This window comes from Nicotiana tabacum, chromosome 17 (assembly GCF_000715075.1).
Source record: "Nicotiana tabacum cultivar K326 chromosome 17, ASM71507v2, whole genome shotgun sequence".
Lineage (NCBI taxonomy): Eukaryota > Viridiplantae > Streptophyta > Magnoliopsida > Solanales > Solanaceae > Nicotiana > Nicotiana tabacum.
This window is the reverse complement of record NC_134096.1, coordinates 139,222,516-139,241,660: the sequence shown is the minus strand read 5'-3', so window position 1 is coordinate 139,241,660 and position 19,145 is coordinate 139,222,516. Positions and strand designations below refer to the sequence as shown.

General features: G+C 37.8%; 1 protein-coding gene across 2 annotated transcripts; it reads left to right on the top strand.

The window, feature by feature from the left end:
* The first annotated feature begins 596 nt into the window (after positions 1–596).
* Positions 597–18,943, top strand: LOC107794469 (serine/threonine-protein kinase STY46). Of its 2 annotated transcripts, XM_075235190.1 has the most exons (16): positions 597–1,145; positions 1,307–1,421; positions 2,733–2,806; positions 2,953–3,072; positions 3,233–3,287; positions 11,542–11,652; positions 12,373–12,423; positions 14,900–15,063; positions 15,140–15,247; positions 15,784–15,857; positions 16,127–16,302; positions 17,069–17,164; positions 18,039–18,119; positions 18,233–18,286; positions 18,375–18,509; positions 18,594–18,943. In XM_075235190.1, the coding sequence occupies exons 1-16, from the start codon at positions 949–951 to the stop codon at positions 18,672–18,674; spliced, it is 1,692 nt and encodes a 563-aa protein (XP_075091291.1). In that variant the 5' UTR covers positions 597–948; the 3' UTR covers positions 18,675–18,943. The 2 variants fall into 2 exon arrangements, with proteins under 2 accessions (XP_075091291.1, XP_075091292.1); XM_075235191.1 differs by lacking the exon at positions 12,373–12,423 and having other exon boundaries at positions 619–1,145.
* The last annotated feature ends 202 nt before the right edge of the window (positions 18,944–19,145 follow it).

Sequence of the window (19,145 nt, the reverse complement as noted above, 5' to 3'; positions counted from 1 at the left end):
AACTAATATAAACATTCACTTTTGACAACAACTGTTAGATACAATGACAAAGTAGTTATATATAATTTATAAACTTTTCTATTTTAGGTAAGTACGTAGTAGAAATAGAATAATAGTAATTCCTTGATTACATCGATATCCTTTGTAATTTAGTTACCTTATAAAGTGAATAAACATGAATATCCATTTTTGATCACTTCTGTAAGACAAATAACATATTAATGTGTGGAATATATTAGTAAAATAAATTGAAAAAAAACTAAGATATCCAATAATCTTTAAAATGTTAATATACTAACTACTAAGTTTTTTTTTAATATACCTTCCTCGGACCCTACGTGAATGCAACATACTTTGTGCATCGGGCTATTTTTTTTAGCTACCAAAAAAAAAAGTTAAAAGGCAATATAAAATTTAGAAGTAACAACAGAAAGTTCAGTGAACAAAAGATCATAATTTTAAATTCCATTTAATGGATTCCTCTATTTTGTTCTCTATGTAAAAGAAAGTTTTCTTTTATAAGTAATAATCACCAATTTCTGTTATCCATAGATATAAAATAATTAAAATGTGTTGGTCTGATCTCATAAAAGGATAAGCTCACCACGAAATAACGGGCCCCACTGGTAAACAATGGGGGAGCGATACCCCTTTCTTTTAAGCACTAATAATAAAGCCCAGCCCCGCACCCAAAGTATAACTAGAAAAACGGAATCTTCTCCCTTCTCTCTCCTCCATCTTTTCCCTAAAACTATTTGTCGCTCTCCCCTTTCTCGTATTTAGCCATCAAATCAAACTCAAAATCCGTTCCATTTGTTTCATCATTAAAGTTTCTCAACTTATGGAAAGTACTTTCTATCGCTACTCTACTGTTATTTGAACTTTTTAAGCCGTTCTAGAGAAGAGGAGTTTTTGCAATTGTGTGTATGCCTTTTTTGTTGTTGTTGAATGGCGATGGACGATAACGAGAGTTGCGGAAGCAGAGCGATGGAGCCGTCGTCGCCGAAACAAAATCGGCTACATAGGCAGAAGCTTGAAGTGTTTAACCAAGTGCTTACTCGACTACAGGATTTGAATCTCGAAGAGGTTAAACTCCCTGGCTTTGAAGATCACCTTTGGCTTCACTTCAATCGCCTCCCTGTTCGGTTAACTTCATAAACCCTACCTTTCCTCATTTTTCGGTTACCTTGTGTTTTTTTGGCCATTTGTTTTATTTTGTCAAATTTGTACTGGTTTACTCAGTAATTGATCGAATTTTCCGCCTCTAAAAGTTAAGTTTTTTGGTACTGAATTTGGATGCCTGCAGATATGCATCGGATGTGAATGTGGAAAGAGCAGAAGATGTGCTCATGCATAAGAGATTACTGGACCAAGCAGAGGATCCTGCGAATAGACCTGTCTTTGATGTCCGCCTTGTGCAGGTTATACAGTCATCTGCCTTTCCTGCAATTTTATGCGTGTGTGCCCTATCATTGTCAATGCTCTTTTTTCTTTGGTAACTCTGAAAACTGAGGCTACGTAGAAATGACATTTGAACAAATTCTCCCTATGTATGACAAGGAGGAATCTCTACTTGATCTTACTTGAATAAGTTGGTGATTTGATTCAACACATAAGGTGTTTCCAAGAAGCACAGGGTCTATTATTTGGAAACTAGTAAATTAGCCAATAATCTCTTCAAAGCCATACTTTTTTCTTTTCATCCATCCATCCCAAAATTCTCTTGCATTCTGTCCTAGGAGGAAACGGAGAACTCTCTTGGGAAATAATGTAGTAAGGATAGCAGCTTATTGATATTTCCTAATAAATTATTGAAAGAATTATTTGTGTAGTTCCTATAGTGGGCTTGACGATGCATAAGAATCATATAATTCACTTCATTCTTCTTGAATAATAGGGACATATGTGTGGCTTAATGAGTGTGTCATTTCACAAAAATGTAACATGTACATTTAAAAGCGTGAATTTAAAAAGATATAGGCATAAAGACTTTTGTCTTCGCACATCCTCTCAGACTCTTTTCCTTGTTTTGTTTCTCACAGTAAGATATCCGAGTTGAACTGTACATATCCTGATTACACTATCTAGGCCAAGTTCTTATTTGGTTAACCTTTAATATATAAGGTGTTGAGAATTTTCTTCATCTCTTGGCTAAGCTAGTCAATCTATGGCGTTCATTGAGTTAATTCAGCAATATATCATGTAATGCAAAAGTAGTTTTAGGTAGCTCTTATGGAATGGCTTGTATGCTTCTGGTCTGAGAATTTTCTAAATTTCTTAGGAAGACAAGTTAAAGCTAGTAGATTGAGCCTCTGAATCTTTGAGGCATCCAATGGGTTGTGTCTCTATATCCATCTGCTTTAAGTGTGCATTAGATGAAGAGTTTAGATTTTGATCAAGAGACTTGAATGACTATGGAAGTCATGTCATTTCTAAGCTCTTTTTAACATTAAAGACAGAGACAAATTACAGTAGGACTTTACAAAATCAGGCTTACTACCAAATTCGGGAAGTGCGCTTCTGCCTAGATATGTGAGATGAGATGGAGGAAAGATGAGATGTCCAGATATATAAACCAGCAGAAGAGAAAAGGGGGTGATTACCAACTTGAAGATCATTAGCAAAGATTTGATCATTGCTGCAACTTTAGAATGCGATGCATGGCCTAACTCAAGTTTTTTTGTAATTTGAAATATTCACATGCAAGTTCTGACTTTAAGTTCATAATGTAGGTTCAGCCCATGTACAATGGAGTTTCAACCAATACGGTTGATGTAAATTCTTCAGTTAAAGATGAAATCCCAAGGTATTCTCTTAGTTTAAGCACTAAAGTTACCTATTTTTCAATATCATTTCTTTTTGTGTATTATTTTTGCACCTGTGATTTTTCTCTAGTGTGCTCCCTTAAGTAGTTTAATTTTTTTGTGTTGCCATCTTGTTTACCCTCTCCAGCATTCATCCTCCTCCAACATTTGGTTCATCACCAAATCTTCAAGCCCTTGAAATTCATGATAATAAAGCTCATGTAAATCATGGAGAAAGTGATATTAATTCTACTTCGCGGTCAACCAGGTAAAATTCTCCATAATGCTTGAGTTGTAAATGATAAGATTCATGATGCTAGTAGTTGGCATTGTAGCTTTTCAATACTGAGTTTATTGTCTTTGGAAAGGATTTCTAATTGACTTTTCTTTCCTAGCAATATTCTTATGTGCCAATTGATTTTGTGCAGGCCAATGCACGAGATTACTTTTTCAACAGTTGACAAACCAAAAACGCTCACTCAGGTTCCTCATTCTTTTCAGAATCCTCCTCCCGTTTTGTTCTTACATGCTCTCTTCTCATCTCTTATATTCTCATAATGAAACACAAACTGTAGTTTCATGAATTTACCATATGCAAATCTAGTGCAAATTTAACAATAAATAAGGTTAAGACTCTTAAATTCCTTAAAGTATTTGTCATTGTACTCGCTTCTAATAACTAAAGATAGCCTCGTTCTTGCTTAATAAGCAAGGAAATAAAATGACCTTTATCTAAGTAATACAACTGATATTTTCATAAACTACTTCTCCAGTGCATAATATAGAATAAGCGTCTTAATGAAGATAAAAGTAATAGAAGACTATGGTGAAGGGAAACAGAGGATAATACGGAAAAGTTAATGTATGGGCCAGTGGATTGACTGTATTATTAACTTCTGAACGTAAGAAAGTAGGAAAGGGTTTATTCAGTTAACCTAACTTTCAAAAATATTCTTAGTCATGACCATCAACTTTTCTGATACAATCTTGTTCCAAATTAATATAAGAAATCTTTTAGGGAAATGGGCTTGCCTATTTCTACTTCCCAAAGCAAAGGGTGAAATGCAGTTGGTATTTGTACTTCATGTAGTCAGCATTGTATTGCGGTTACTGGTATAGGAGAGTCTTTATTGTTAGATTTGTTCAGGGAATCAGAGTCACTAGTGGAAGTGCAGGAATATGCCACATCAATTTGTCAAAGCTCTCACTGAATGTTCTTTTTTTTTGTTTTTGTATGCATATTTTATAAATAAGTAGCTCTGCAGAAGTTTTGGACCATAAAAAGATTTTAAAGGAAAAGATGAAAAGTGTTAATGGGCTATGATAACGAAGGGCTTCTAATGAGAAGGAAATTAGGAAGTGAAAACAGTGTTATCAAAGGCGAAAAGCGCAAAAAAGCTCTAAGGTCTGTTGGGGCTTTAATCGCAAAGCGCAAATAAAGCGTGAGCTTTAATAAAGAAAGGCGCAAATGAAGAAAAACTATAAACATATATGTGTAGTCCAAGACTAATATCTATAAGTATGAATACCAAATATATGGACAAAGAAATTGAAGAAAATTTATGATAAAGTGAAATATCAATTATTTAGTGTCGCCTCTTCTGGATTACGCTCGTTAGCAAAGAAAAGTATGCCTTAGAGCCTTGCTGACAACACCTGAAGCGCCCGTTAAGCGAGGCGAAGCACTCAACATGTTTTGAGCCTCGCTTCAAGGCTTATGTGAGAATGCACGGGAGAAAAACCTATTTTTTTAACAATGATACAATGAGCCCTATATATAATACATATTCTACTCCTTCTACTTATAGGACTAGGACTATTTACACATAACTATCTAACACTCCCCTTCAAGGCGGTGCATACAAATCATATGTACCGAGCTTGTTACACATGTAACTAATACGAGGACCAGTGAGGGACTTGGTGAAAATATCTGCAAGCTGATCATTCGGCATACAAGGCCACTAGACTCCCCAAAAGAAATAAAACCAAGTGGATGCTGATAAGCAGAAGTTGGCCTGGAAAAATTTGAAATCACTGCTCACTCCGGGAAATCATTGCTCACGCCGGAAATATGTAAAGTTGTCAGAATTTGATGTAATTTATATGGGTAGGCTCGGAATCATTGGACGAGTAAGTTGTCCTGAAGAAGTTTTGTCAAAAAATGGCTGGAATGGCTCGCATCGCCGGAAAAGTTATTGTAGCTCATTGGAACCCTAGTTTTGGCGGCATGTGGAGGCGCGTAAGGGACTTTCTGCCAGAGCGATTGACTGGGATTTTGTCGCTTGACTTTTCCGAACAAGATGGTAGTGTTGGTTTTCGCACAACACTTACTGATGAGGAGATAACGCAAATTAATCTTGAGTCGTCAACCGGAAAGACGCACAGTGACTGCTTTTCTGTTCAGATGGGACTGGAATTTTTGGGGTTTGGTCGCACAAGGGTTTTGGATCTGATGGTGGTGCTGGTATATGCACAGTACTACTGTAGCATTGATAACCCTGGGAACAAGACGAAGTTGCCGGAAAATTGCACGACGATGAGATCTTTCTTCCCGGATGTCGCTGGAATGACGCACAACGATAATTTTCTCACTAAAGCTCAGATATCATGTGAGAATGCACGGGTGAAAAATCTATTTTTTTTAACAATGATACAATGAGTCTAATATATAATACATATTTTACTCCTACTTCATATGAGACTAGGACATATTCTACTCCTATTACATATGGGATTAGGACATATTCTACTCCTACTACATATGGGACTAGGACATATTCTACTCCTACTACATATAGGACTAGGACTATTTACACATAACTATCTAACAGCTTAAGCGCGCTTTAAGCACGCCTTTAATAACACTGAGTGAAAAGTCCCGGGATCAGTCCTTGAAATCTAAAGATTTGGGTTGTGATTACATTGCAAATCTGTCTGCGAGAAAAGTCCCGGGATCAGTCCTTGAAATCTAAAGATTTGGGTTGTGATTACATTGCAAATCTATCTGTGAGAAAAGAAGAATGTTATTTATAGATTTAAACACAAAACACATATTATTTGTATGATGATATCTAATTGAAAAACTTAGCTCTTCTAATATTTTAATTCTAACATTCTAACACCATCCTTTCAGACTCGAGGTTGGGACTTTGAAAGTATAGAAAAGTAAACGTTCTCCGAAATGCGACTTGAACACTGTCGCTTGAACAGCTTCTAAAAACCTATGGGGAGGTCATTGGAAAAGTTTAGTCACTCGAATTTGTTGGAAAAGTTGTTAGAAGTTGTCGAAATAATGACCTGAAGAGTGATCCGAATACTGTTGGTTTTGTGACAAAAAGAGGCAGTGCCACTAGAGGTAATAAGATGTTGTTGGGATAGTCATCTGACAGGGACAGGTTTAGCTGGAAATAGGTAGTGTCTCCCAACATTTGAGATGTCTCTGTTTCACTGGAACAAACATCGAAAACAAACGCGACGGTAAAGAAATATTTACCTAAAAGAGAAAATAATAATAAAATTATGAAGCAAATTTTGACTTGGCCGATATAAGACCGTCCACTATTAAGGAGAAACTACTTAAACTTTTACCTAGGTGCTCTGATACAATATGAGAAAATAATATAAAACAATATTTGTATTTATAACTTGATACTTTGATAAATAACAAACACATTTATTTTGTGGTGTCAAACACAATTAACATGTGTTATTTCTTAGAGATGAGACAATAACAGGAATACAAGGTTTCTATGATGAATAGCCCCCCGGGATTTGGTTTAGTGGTAAGAGCACAACACATGATGTGTGGATTAGACCCACGTCAAGGGTTTCAAACCCTGTTGCAGACACAAGCCTAGTATTTAAGTGGAGAAGGATGGAGGAGCGGAACCATTGTCCACTGCGTTTTGAACCGTGCGCCACTGGCCCTCAAGGATTTCTCGATTACGAAAAAGGAGGTTTCTATGATGAATTATACAATGCCTAACCTTTCTCAATGGTTTCTGTTTTGGTGTATGAAAATATCAAATTGAACCAAACACCTGAAACTAATTTACATTTTGCTTTAAATCATATAGATACTTTAAAGGAGATTTTTCTTTTCCTGGCGCTTGAGGCAAACTGTTTATTACATGACATGTGTTAGTTTACAGATATGTATAGTGAAGTCTTGTCCCACATTGGAAGAGGAGTAATATCTCCTTGTAGTGTATAGCTATAAATAGGGACCTCTTGTATTGTATTTATTATCCAATGTCAATAACATATTTTCTCCCGTGCCTTCTCACATGGTATCAGAGCATTAGTGAGAAAAGATCGTTGTGCGTCATTCCAGCGTTAACCGGGAAGAAAGAACTTAGTTATCGTGCAATTTTTCCGGTGACCTAAGGCTTGTCTAAGTGAAAGTCACTTTCTGTCGGTGTTGTGCTAAAACCAACACCACCACGAGGTAGATCACCCTCCGACGACTAACCCCTGAAATTTTATCTGGCAGAAAAGTCGCCACGCTCCTCCACGCGCCGGCGACAACAACTTTTCTGGCGAGGGCTCCGGTCACTTTCCGGCCATTTTTTGGCGAAGCTTCTTCAGGACAGTGTGCTCTCCTCAAAATTCCGAGCCTGCCCATCTAATTCAAATCAAATTCCGATCACTTTTATATTTTTCCGGCGTGAACAATGACATTTCCGGCCATTTGTTTTTTGAAAACATTTCTTCAGGACAACTTGCTCGCAAGAGAATTCCTAGTCTATCCATCCTGGTTACGACAAATTCCGACAACTTAGGAATTTTCCGGCGAGCCACAGTGTTTCCGGCACAGAACAATGTTTTGTTTTCCTGCTATAAACAGTGTTTTTCAAGTTATTTCTTCAGTTTTCTCACAGGAGTTACTTATTTCCACTATTTCAAGTTAACCCTACTACTACAAATTGTAGCGACATGGGAACCGATGCTTTGAATAGTCGGATGATTTCTTTAGCAGATTATATTGAGTTCCTTCAGTACAAAGCATGTAAGCAGACATCTTCTGAGATAGCTTCTGTTGTTCAAACAGGTAATAACATGACTTGTTTCTCCCAATCTTCATCCTCTGAGTCTTGGGACATTGATTCAGGTGCATCAGATTATATTTCTGGTAACAAATCTCTTTTCACTACTATTTCGTATTATCAATCTCTTCCAAAAGTCGCAATGACCAATAAGTCTCAAACCATGGCAACTGCAATAGGTCAAGCAAGTCCACTTCCTTCCTTACCTTTAGATTCAGTCCTTTATGTTTCCAATAGTCCTTTTAATCTCATAACTGTTAGTCGCTTAGCCAAATCACTTAAATGTGCTGTTTTATTTCTTGATGACCATGTTTTTATATAGGAACGCAGTACGGGGCGGATCATTGGTACCGGGCGTGAATCAAACGGATTTTATTACCTTATCCTTGCTAAATTACATGGACTCACATCTTGTCTTCCTTCTACAACTTGTCCTGTTACTGATTCACCAGATTTATTACATAAACGATTGGGACATCTCAGTTTGTCAAAACTTCAGAAAATGGTATCTGGTTTATCTCACTTGTCAGCTCTAGAGTGTTAGTCATGTCAGCTCGGTAAGCATACTCGCTCCCATTTCCCTCGGCGTCTTGATAATCGAGCAGAGTCACCTTTTACTTTAGTCCATTCAGATGTTTGGGGTCCTAGTCGGGTCAGTTCCACCTTGGGATTCCGCTACTTTGTCAGTTTCATTGATGATTATTCCAGGTGCACTTGGATATTTTTGATAAAAAATCGATCTGAGCTGTTTTCTATTTTCCAGACCTTCCACGCTGAAATTCAAAATCAATTTGGGGTTTCTATTCGCACATTTCGTAGTGATAATGCCCGAGAGTATTTGTCTTCCCCATTTCAGCAGTTTATGAAATCTCATGGGATTATTCATCAAATATCTTGTCCGTACACATCTCAACAAAATGGGGTAGCTGAAAGAAAGAATAGGCATCTTATTGAAACTGTTCGTACCCTACTCATACAATCCCATGCTCCGTTGCGTTTTTGGGGAGATGCAGTTCTTACATCTTGTTATCTTATTAATCGTATGTCATCTTCAGCTATCCAGAACCAAGTTCCATTCTCTGTCATGTTTTCCCACTTACCTTTGTTCTCTCTTCCACCTCGTATCTTTGGAAGCACTTGTTTTGTCCATAAGCTTATTCCAGGAACAGATAAGTTAGCTCATCGTGCTCTTAAGTGCATATTTCTGGGTTTTTCGAGAACACAAAAAGGGTATCGATGCTACTCTCCTGACCTCTAGCGGTACCTTATGTCCGCTGATGTTACCTTCTTTGAAACCCAATCATACTTCACAGGTTCAGGTCATCACTTAGATATTTCTGAGGTACTACTAGTTTCATCTTTTGGAGATTCAGTCACTCCAGCTCCACCACCTACAACTCCAGTTGTAGCTCCACCACCTGTAGCTCCAGTTCCTCCACATAATCCAGTTCAACCTTCTGCAGCTCCACCACTCTTGACTTATCATCGTCGTTCACATCCAGCATCGGGCCCAGGTGATTCACGCCCCACATCAGATTCTGCAACTACTGCGGACTTGTCTCCTCTTAGTCAACCAATTACACTCCGCAAAGGTGTATGATCCACACTTAATCCTAATCCCCACTATGTCGGTTTAACCTCATTATGCTTTTATATCTTCTTTGTCCACTGTTTCTATCCCTAAGTCTACAGGTGAGGCACTATCTCATCCAGGATGGCGACATGCTATGATTGACGAGATGGTCTGCTTTACATGCGAGTGGCACTTGGGAGCTTGTTCCTCTTCCTGCAGGTAAGTCTACTGTTGGTTGTCGTTGGGTTTATGCAGTCAAAGTCGGCCCGGATAGTCAGGTTGATCGGCTTAAGGCTCGTCTTGTTGCAAAAGGATATACTCAGATTTTTGGGCTTGATTATAGTGATACTTTCTCTCCCGTGGCTAAAGTAGCATTTGTTCGTCTCTTTTTGTCCATGGTTGTTGTACGTCATTGGCCTCTTTATCAGTTAGACATTAAGAATGCTTTTCTCCATGGTGATCTTGAGGAAGAAGTTTATATGGAGCAACCACCTGGTTTTGTTGCTCAGGGGGAGTTTAATGGTTGTGTGTGCAGATTGCGCAGGTCACTATATGGTTTGAAACAGTCCCCTCGAGCTTGGTTTGGTTAGTTCAGCACAATTATTCAGGAGTTCGGCATGACTCGTAGTGAGGCTGATCACTCTGTGTTTTATCGGCATTCTGCTCCTAATCTGTGTATTTATCTAGTGGTTTATGTTGATGATGTTGTTATTACTAGCAATGATCAGGATGGTATTACTAATCTGAAGCAACATCTCTTTCAGCACTTCCAGACTAAGGATCTAGGTAGATTGAAATATTTTCTAGGTATTGAGGTCGCTCAGTCTAGCTCAGGTATTGTTATTTCACAGCGGAAGTATGCCTTAGACATTCTTGAGGAGACTGGAATGATGGGTTGCAGACCTATTGACTCTCCTATGAATCCGAATGCTAAGCTTCTGCCTGGACAGGGGAGCCTCTTAGAGACCCTACGAGATATAGGAGGTTAGTTGACAAATTGAATTACCTCACAGTGACTAGACCTGACATTTCTTTTCCAGTGAGTGTTGTAAGTCAATTTATGGATTCTCCCTGTGATAGTCACTGGGATACAGTTGTTCGCATTCTTCGGTATATAAAGTCAGCTCCAGGCAAAGGATTACTATTCGAGGATCAAGGCTACGAGCAGATTGTTGGGTACACAGATGCTGATTGGGCAGGATCACCTTTTGATAGACGTTTTACGTCTGGATATTGTGTTCTAGTAGGAGGTAACTTGGTCTCGTGGAAGAGCAAGAAACAGAATGTAGTTGCTCGATCTAGCGCCCCATGGCTATGGCGACGTGTGAGTTAGTTTGGGTCAAGCAGTTGCTCAAGGAGTTAAAGTTCGGAGAAATCAGTAAGATGGAACTAGTGTGTGATAACTAAGTTGCTCTTCATATTGCGTCAAATCCGGTGTTTCATGAGAGGACTAAACACATTGAGATCGACTGTCACTTTGTCAGAGAAAAAATACTTTCAGGAGATATTGTTACCAAGTTTGTAAAGTCGAATGATCAACTAGCAGATATCCTCACTAAGTCTCTTACTGGTTCTCGTATTAGCTACATGTGTAACAAGGCGCGGCCAACAAGCATACCTTCAATATTGTTAGTTTACAGATATGTATAGTGTAGTCTTGTCCCACATTGGAAGAGGAGTAATATCTCTTTGTAGTGTATAGCTATAAATAGGGACCTCTTGTATTGTATTTATTATCCAATATCAATAATATATTTTCTCCCGTGCCTTCTCACAACATGCACATTGAAGACTTCACCCCAAAGCTCTCTAGGCAGATTTCAGTGTCTGTGAAAATGCGACCCCAGTTATTCCTACAAAATCAAATAGTCTGTTAAAATATTGTGACAGTGTACCTGGATTGAAATCTGTATTTTTTATTTACTCTTTGTCTCATGGATTTTTAGGTTATGTTGTCGATTGAATTGTTCGTATCTATGCAGTCCTAAAAGTTATATAACTTCATTAATCTGCAGAAGCTGCCAGATTTCAGAGTTCTATTAAACATATCTATCTTATCATGTTAACTTTGTTCTTATCTTGTTCGATTATATTAACATCAATCCTGTATTTCCAGTTGACTAACATAATTTCTGAGATTGGTCTGAACATTGAAGAGGCCCATGTTTTTTCAACTACTGATGGTTTCTCCTTGGACGTCTTTGTGGTTGATGGATGGCCATATGAGGTACAGTATTAATGTTTATTTCAAGATATAACGAAATGCTTGCTGACAATTAAAAGTCTTCTCTTAGTTCTACAATTGTAGTCTAGTTATATGATCGACATACTCTTTATTCGCACCCACATAAGTTAAAAGATGAAAGTTTTGCCTTTGCAAGTCTCGTTTAATTCCTCTTTTCTTGTTAATATGTGTATGTTTTGAAACTGTGTTCCTTATTCATCTACTAGATTACTTGTCAGTTTTATGCTTGTTCCGCCCTTTCCCAATTTATATGGCTCTCCTTCAATTTTGGACATCCTGATATTTTTGGCACCACTTCATTCATGTCTGACTTTCAAGAATTCAGACTCATTTAAACTAGTGATGTGATTTTTTTTTTCTATCAGACATTTAAACCAACATTTCAACAATCACTTTTGTATTTTCTTATATGTTAATTTAATATCTTAAGCTCTGTCCCCAGAACAATGTCGTCATATAAAATGAGACAGAAAGAATGCACGACTTTATATCTGATAACTTTTTCATTCAAGTCTCATATTATTCAACTAGATATGGTTTCACTTAAAAGGACACTTATGAGATGTTACTTGGTAAATTTAGGATATAGTGTATTTTAAATATGAAAGTTAGCAAATTAACCCCTCTGTCTTCTTATATTCACTAGATTCATGAAGAGTGGTAATTTACTTGTATACTTACTTATTTGGTTTGAATTTCTAGGAGACAGAGTTGCTTAAGAGTGAGGTGCAAAAGGAAATTATGAGGAGCAAGGTAGATATTCTTCTGACTGCTAAATGAGGACAGAGTGGCACTCAAAATTTTCTTCTGTTAATACTTAATATGCATTATGGCTGTGTTCTTTTGGGAAAAGTAAGATGCTGATTTTGCTGTTTTTCTTCATAAGGTGCTATGCAACTTATGGAGAAACAGCTGAAATATTTGGTTTCCATTGTGTGTCATCACATTAAGCTGAATTTGTTGCACTCACCTAAAATTGGTTTATGTCCTCTTAAGTAATGGGATCAGAAAATGACTTTGTCGAACATGAAGTCTTGCCTTTGTTTTTCTTTCGGTGACAAATTTTTGAAAACTTCATGTTTTCAGAAAATATCTCAATTCCGGCCATCTTTCGGTTAAAAATTTTCTTCAACCGTTTTCTCCTCTTCCGCCCGCCACCACGATCACCTCCTCCTCCTTATTCGTAGATCCAGCTTCCACCAGCACCTCCTCCTATTCTTCTTCATAGATCCAGCCACTATCACAATCACCATCTCCGCTTCCTCAGATCCAGCCACGATCACCACCACCTCCTTTGTCTTTTCAGATCCAGCCACCGCCACCTTCTCCCCTCCTTTGTCTCAAATCCAACCACCACCACCTATTCCCTCTCTTTCTTTTAAAGGCTAGCCACCACCACTCTTCTCCTCGTTCTTCTCAAATCCGATGAGACAACCATCACTGATCTAACCACCAAAGATTTGGCCACCACCATAAATCCAGCCACTGTCATAGATCCGCCCACCACTGGAGTTAGACATTCAAACTAGCCAGTGAGCAGATAGACACTTCTACTTCATGGAGGTGTCTCTTGAACTCCTCACTGACATGGCAAACCATGTGTTTGCGCTTACACTTGAGCATGTGAATAACTGAATTTAGGCTTTTCTTTTTATTTTCCTCAGTTTCACTTTCCTCCTCCTTCAATATTCTCTATGTGGGCCCCACACTTCTATCCTTAGTTTCTTTTATCTAAACTCAGTCGTAAACCACCACAATAAATTGGCAGACCACTGCAGCGATGGAAAACCACCATCACTCGCTCAGCTTTTGGTGTATATTCAAACCGTTTGCCATTCTAAATAGAGACAGGCGAAACACTTTGCTTACCACCAATAAATAAGGTTTCTCTTTTCATTTCAATCTAAATTCATGCTATTTCCTTTTCTACCGCCGTAGTTGTCTTCTTGTTTCTTCTTCCGACAGAATCTATATCAAGGCTTAAGGTAGTTTAGGGCTTTTCTTGGAACGCGTTGAATCGAACTTGGGTCTTTTCTAAATGAACCTCCAGTAAGCCAAAATTTCCCAGGTCAAAAAAAGAATGGATTAATTTGATTACTACCCAATAATAACTAAAAAAGTTGAATTTATGATGAGGAAATAGAGATTAACCGTTGAGGTTAGGGGAATGGTTTGGAAATTGGAAGTATTACGAAAGGAGTTGAAGAGGTGAAATTATGGAAATTTTACGAACGGAGTTGAAGAGGTGAAACTATGGCCCGGTAGAACGCTATTGATTTAGAAAGGGGGACGGTGGAGAAGACGATGAGGAAGAACCTAGGATGGGGTAAGGGGGTTCTAGTTTTGGACGAAGAAGCGGGGATGGGGAAGGTCTGGATGATAAAAAATAACAAATGGGGGTTATTTTGGGATTTTCTTTTTTTTTCCTTCAATTGTAATTTTTAAAAATCATAATTTGTAATTTTGAAAATGAAAGGAGCCAATCACTAATTGGTTCATTTGACATGTCAACGGCGAGTAAGTTTCACGCCGATGGTCTTACGGACACAAGTGTTCAAGAGGCACCTCCTCCAAGTAGAGGTGTCTATCTGGTCACTGGCTAAGTTTGAGTGTCTAACTTACAAAACGTGCCAAGTTTCAGCGGCTATCTAGGTATTTAGCCTATCTTTTTCCTTTCTCATGTCCTACTTTTTGGTGTAAGCAATCTAGGGTTTTCCCTTGAGCATTGCTAATAGCCGTATTAGCTTCTCTCGCAGCTCTCTTATACCATATGATATAAGAAAGAAAAAGAATGATCTGTAACATGTGAAAATTTGTTAGGTAGCTCATTTTCTTGCTTTTCAGTTTTTGAGTCTTTTATGTGGTGTCCTTGATATACTTGCGTTCTTTTAATGTAAAGATGATAAACCTTCCTAAATTTGTACTGATCTACACGTTGGCGTCTGCTAATAGCTGAAGTGCTCTAAGCAGCTTGAAACATTAGTTGGAGCTTTGAAGAAACTGTTTTCTTGGAATATGTGATTGAAAGAAGGAGGCAATAAAAGATGGGCTAAAATTATACTATTTATTTTTTCTTATTTGATATCTGCATGAACCTGTTTAGAATCCATGCTCTGGCAGGTTCTAATTCAGAAGCAAGTTTTCTCTGTCATTTATTCTTCTAGATTTTGATTATCATACTGAACATCAGATGGTCTCAGTGTTTTGATCTTCTGGTTATGTTTTTCAGGAGCAAACACCATGTATCCAGCTTGCAATCCACGAGCAAGGTCAAACATCTGAATCAGGTTCTGAAAGTGTAAAAATACCTAATGATGGATCTGATGACTGGGAAATTGATATCCGCCTGCTGAAATTTGAAAACAAAGTTGCATCTGGGTCATTTGGAGATCTGTATGATCCGACAATCCACATCTTGCTTTCTAGTTGAGTTTGTTTAGTCTGTAGATTTACACTGTGTCTTTTGCAGGTACAAAGGCACATACTGTAGCCAGGAAGTGGCTATAAAAGTTCTCAAGCCAGAACATTTGAATATGGATATGGTAAAAGAGTTCTCGCAGGAGGTCTTTATAATGAGGTGCGTCGGTCGTACTATCATGGTTGAGAATCCCTTTCAGGACAACCTCACTGTTGTTTGCATGTATCAGATAGAATCCTGTCCATCCTTTTAAAGACTGTGTTTGAAGGATGCCTTTTCTGCTGCTACTAGAGATAGCTGTACTCTGGTGGAAAAATTTGCTCTCTACCACTAGAGAATTTTTTTGCAATATTTTACTCCCTCTGCCTAATTCGATCTTGTTTCCTTTATTCTGTATTGAGTTACTAGGTATTTCTCCGATAAGTGGCATTAAGCTATTTGTTTGTTTCTTAGTGGCATTAAGTTATTCAGATAAAAAAAAAAACTGTCACATAATTCAAGGGGCTGAGTTCTCCCAAACACACTCAGTCTTGGAAATAGTAACAAACTTTAAAAGTTGTGGATATGTGCATGTAGATTTGAATTTTCACTATTGATAATTATGTTATCTTTCCAGCTTCCTATTTCCTGTTTCTTTCATCAATTTTTGTATTCCCACTGCTCGAGATTTTATCTTGTTTGTTTGCCTCTTTTAGGAAAATTCGGCACAAACATGTTGTTCAATTTATAGGGGCATGCACACGACCTCCGAACCTGTGCATCGTGACTGGTATATTTCAAGATTTTATGTATTTGAACTGAATTACTATGTTGTTAATAGCCTGGAGAACTGTTTGTTCTCTGTTGATTAATGTTACATAGTGTTCACCTGAAGATACATTATTTGATTGCTTTATAAGGCATGCTTTATTTATTTTCTAAATTTTTAATCTTCTACTCACACTATTACACTTGAATGGAAGCTTATTGTTATTACTTTTGGGTGTCTATCCTGCTTCACATAATTGACTATGTGCTTTTTACAATTTTATTGATCAGAGTTCATGTCCAGAGGAAGCATCTATACTTTTTTGCACAAACAAAGAGGTGCATTTAAGCTTCCTACTCTCCTGAAGGTTGCAGTTGATGTTTCTAAGGGAATGAGTTATCTGCACCAGAATAACATAATTCATCGGGATCTGAAGACTGCTAATCTTTTGATGGATGAACATGGAGTAAGTCCGAGCTGGATCTCGACTCTTAAAAAGCTTGTCCAGTAGTCGTAAAGTTTTTTTCTTTGGAGTCTAGGGTATTATTTCATTTGTTACTAAGCTATCTTCGGGCCAGTATATCCATTTTCATGCAAAATTTATGCCCAATTAAAACCTGTAGGGAAATCAATGTCAACATGCATTTAGCCCGGCAAAATACAGGGGAAAACTGTGTCATATGATTAGGCTATGGGAGTCCAAGAGTATATAACAAATATGGAGATTTGTATGAGTTAAAAGTCCATCAATGTTTTTCAGTGCTCAGGACCCTTTTAGGAGGCTATTTCTATTCTGAAATGCCTGATTGATGTGGATGAAAACATCTAAAAACTATTTGATGTCAAATTAAAGAATCAAAATTTGTGTATTTAAATCTTTAGAAGAAATACCAAATAAAGATGATGGGAATGTTAAATTGCAATGTCCACTTATTCATTGAGTCCTTTAAAAATATTAGTTGAATAATATTAACAGCATTAAAGCTTGATCGGTGGCAATTTAAGTTGATTCATATTGTGAAAGATGGGAATGTGCGAATAGCACATTGAGTTAACCTTCTTGTTAATGTCTACATCACCAGTTTTTGCTTTCCAAGGAAATCTATTGATGAACTTTGATAAAATAACCCAGCAACACCTATAGATTGCTGCTGGTAGGAGTTGCCTTTTGCGTAATTGCTTTGTTCACAGAATGTTCACTCTGACTTTAAGATCCATCCTCTACTGAACAGGTTGTTAAGGTTGGTGATTTTGGGGTTGCGAGAGTGCAGGTTCAAACTGGGGTGATGACTGCAGAAACTGGAACATATAGATGGATGGCTCCTGAGGTGCAGAGATCTGAATTTAATTTTATGCAGTACATCCTCAATTCAGTTGAAACTAATGATTCCAATTCTTTGGTTTTCTTGCTGACAAGATGCATGATTGCTCCATCAATTATGCTTTTATCCGCGTGCTTAGATTTGTCGCCACAATAAAATAAGCGTAATGGTCCCCTTCAAGCTGATATGACTTTTACTTTGAAACGCCTCAGGCTTCTTTGCTTCAAGCATGAGGAGCTTTTAATATGTTGCTCTATGAATTTTGCCTTTTATCCTTAGATTTTGTTTCCACACTCTGTGAAGTCTGGTTGTCATCTACAGGCAGTGCTTGGGACTTGTGTTCTCTTTTTTCTATGACGGTGATGTCGGGGTCAGGTTGTGCGCACCTTAACTAATTCCAGCATATACCTGTTATCTCCCACTAGTACAGGTACCAGGTAACTCTGTCTACCGAGGCTTAGACCGGTGGGAAGAAATAACGTAACGTTTTCGTCTCCACTGGGATTTGAACCTAAGACCTCGTGGTGTCTTTGGCCTTGTGTTCGTTTGCTGCACCCTGCTGCACCTTGGACACTTTAAGCACAAGGCGCTTTTGATAACCTTGTACGAGAGTTATTTTACTTAGGTTGTCATCAGTAATATGCATCGCAGGATTCTGTGTACGGTTTACCATGCAGATAGATCGGGTTTCTGCAATATTAAGCATTTAAATGGGAACTCTTGGTTTAATGGTTTTTTGCTTCTCTTCCCTTTAATACTACAGAATTCTCGTGTCATCCCAGTCCAACATTCTATTCAGCAAAGCGTTTGGCCCAATTTTGTGCTTAACCATCCTGCAGCATCCAAGTTTCATGTTTAAAATGTTTTTTATTCGTTGAAGGTAATTGAACACAAACCATATGACCACAAGGCCGATGTTTTCAGCTTTGGTGTAGTGCTGTGGGAACTTCTGACTGGAGAAGTAAGTTTCGCATTCTTTTTTTTTTTTTGAAGTAAGTTTTGCTTTGCATCTATTTATGCTCACATATTATTTCTTTAACACCAAAATAACTTTCATGTCGTGCGATGGAGCAGATTCCATATGCGTACTTAACACCATTACAAGCAGCAATAGGTGTGGTGCAACAGGTAGCATTATAGTTCATTGACGTCTCTAGTACTAGTGATATATTCCCCATTAACTAACACCTCACATTTGGTTTCTCATGGTTATCAGGGTCTACGGCCAACAATTCCTAAGGACACTCATCCAAAGCTTGCTGAACTTCTTGAGAAATGCTGGCAGCAAGACCCAACTCAAAGACCTGATTTCTCGGAGATTTTGGATATTCTGCAGCATCTAACTAGGGAGGTTGGGCATTTGCATAATATAAGCTTCATTTTGTTAAGGCTTTTTCATTCCTTTGAACCTGGTTTTTCTATGCTTAAAAAATAGGTCGGGGGTGATGGAGAGGACAAACAGAAGGACAAATCAATTGGTAGCTTTTTCTCAGCTCTTAGAAAGGGCCATCACTGAGATTTTGGTGAAGAGAGGAAGGTGCTTGGCCTTCCGTTTTTGTTTCAGTGAACCGATTCTCAGATGACCAGACTTGATCCGATTAGTCTTTGAAAATCATGGTTTTTATCCAATGTTGCTTGGCATTCATTTACTATTCCTAATTTAGTCAGGGGCGCAAGCTGGTGAGGAAAGCTTTAGCAACTCTGTACAGAATTCCTGTGAATTCGCAAATTCTGATTGCTAATCCTTTTTTGTACGTTTCCTATTGAGAACTTCTATCTTTTCAACTGGTTCTAGGCACCATGATTGCTTCTGAATTGATGCTTTTGAAGCTAACCAAGATGTCTACCAATGCCGCCTCAGATTACAGGGATGTAAAGAAAACTGGTAAAATATATAGAACACTATTATGGAATAGAAGACATTTTTTTAAAGTATGAAAATAGTACCCAATATTTATATATAAAAATGATTACATCTACTGCCCTG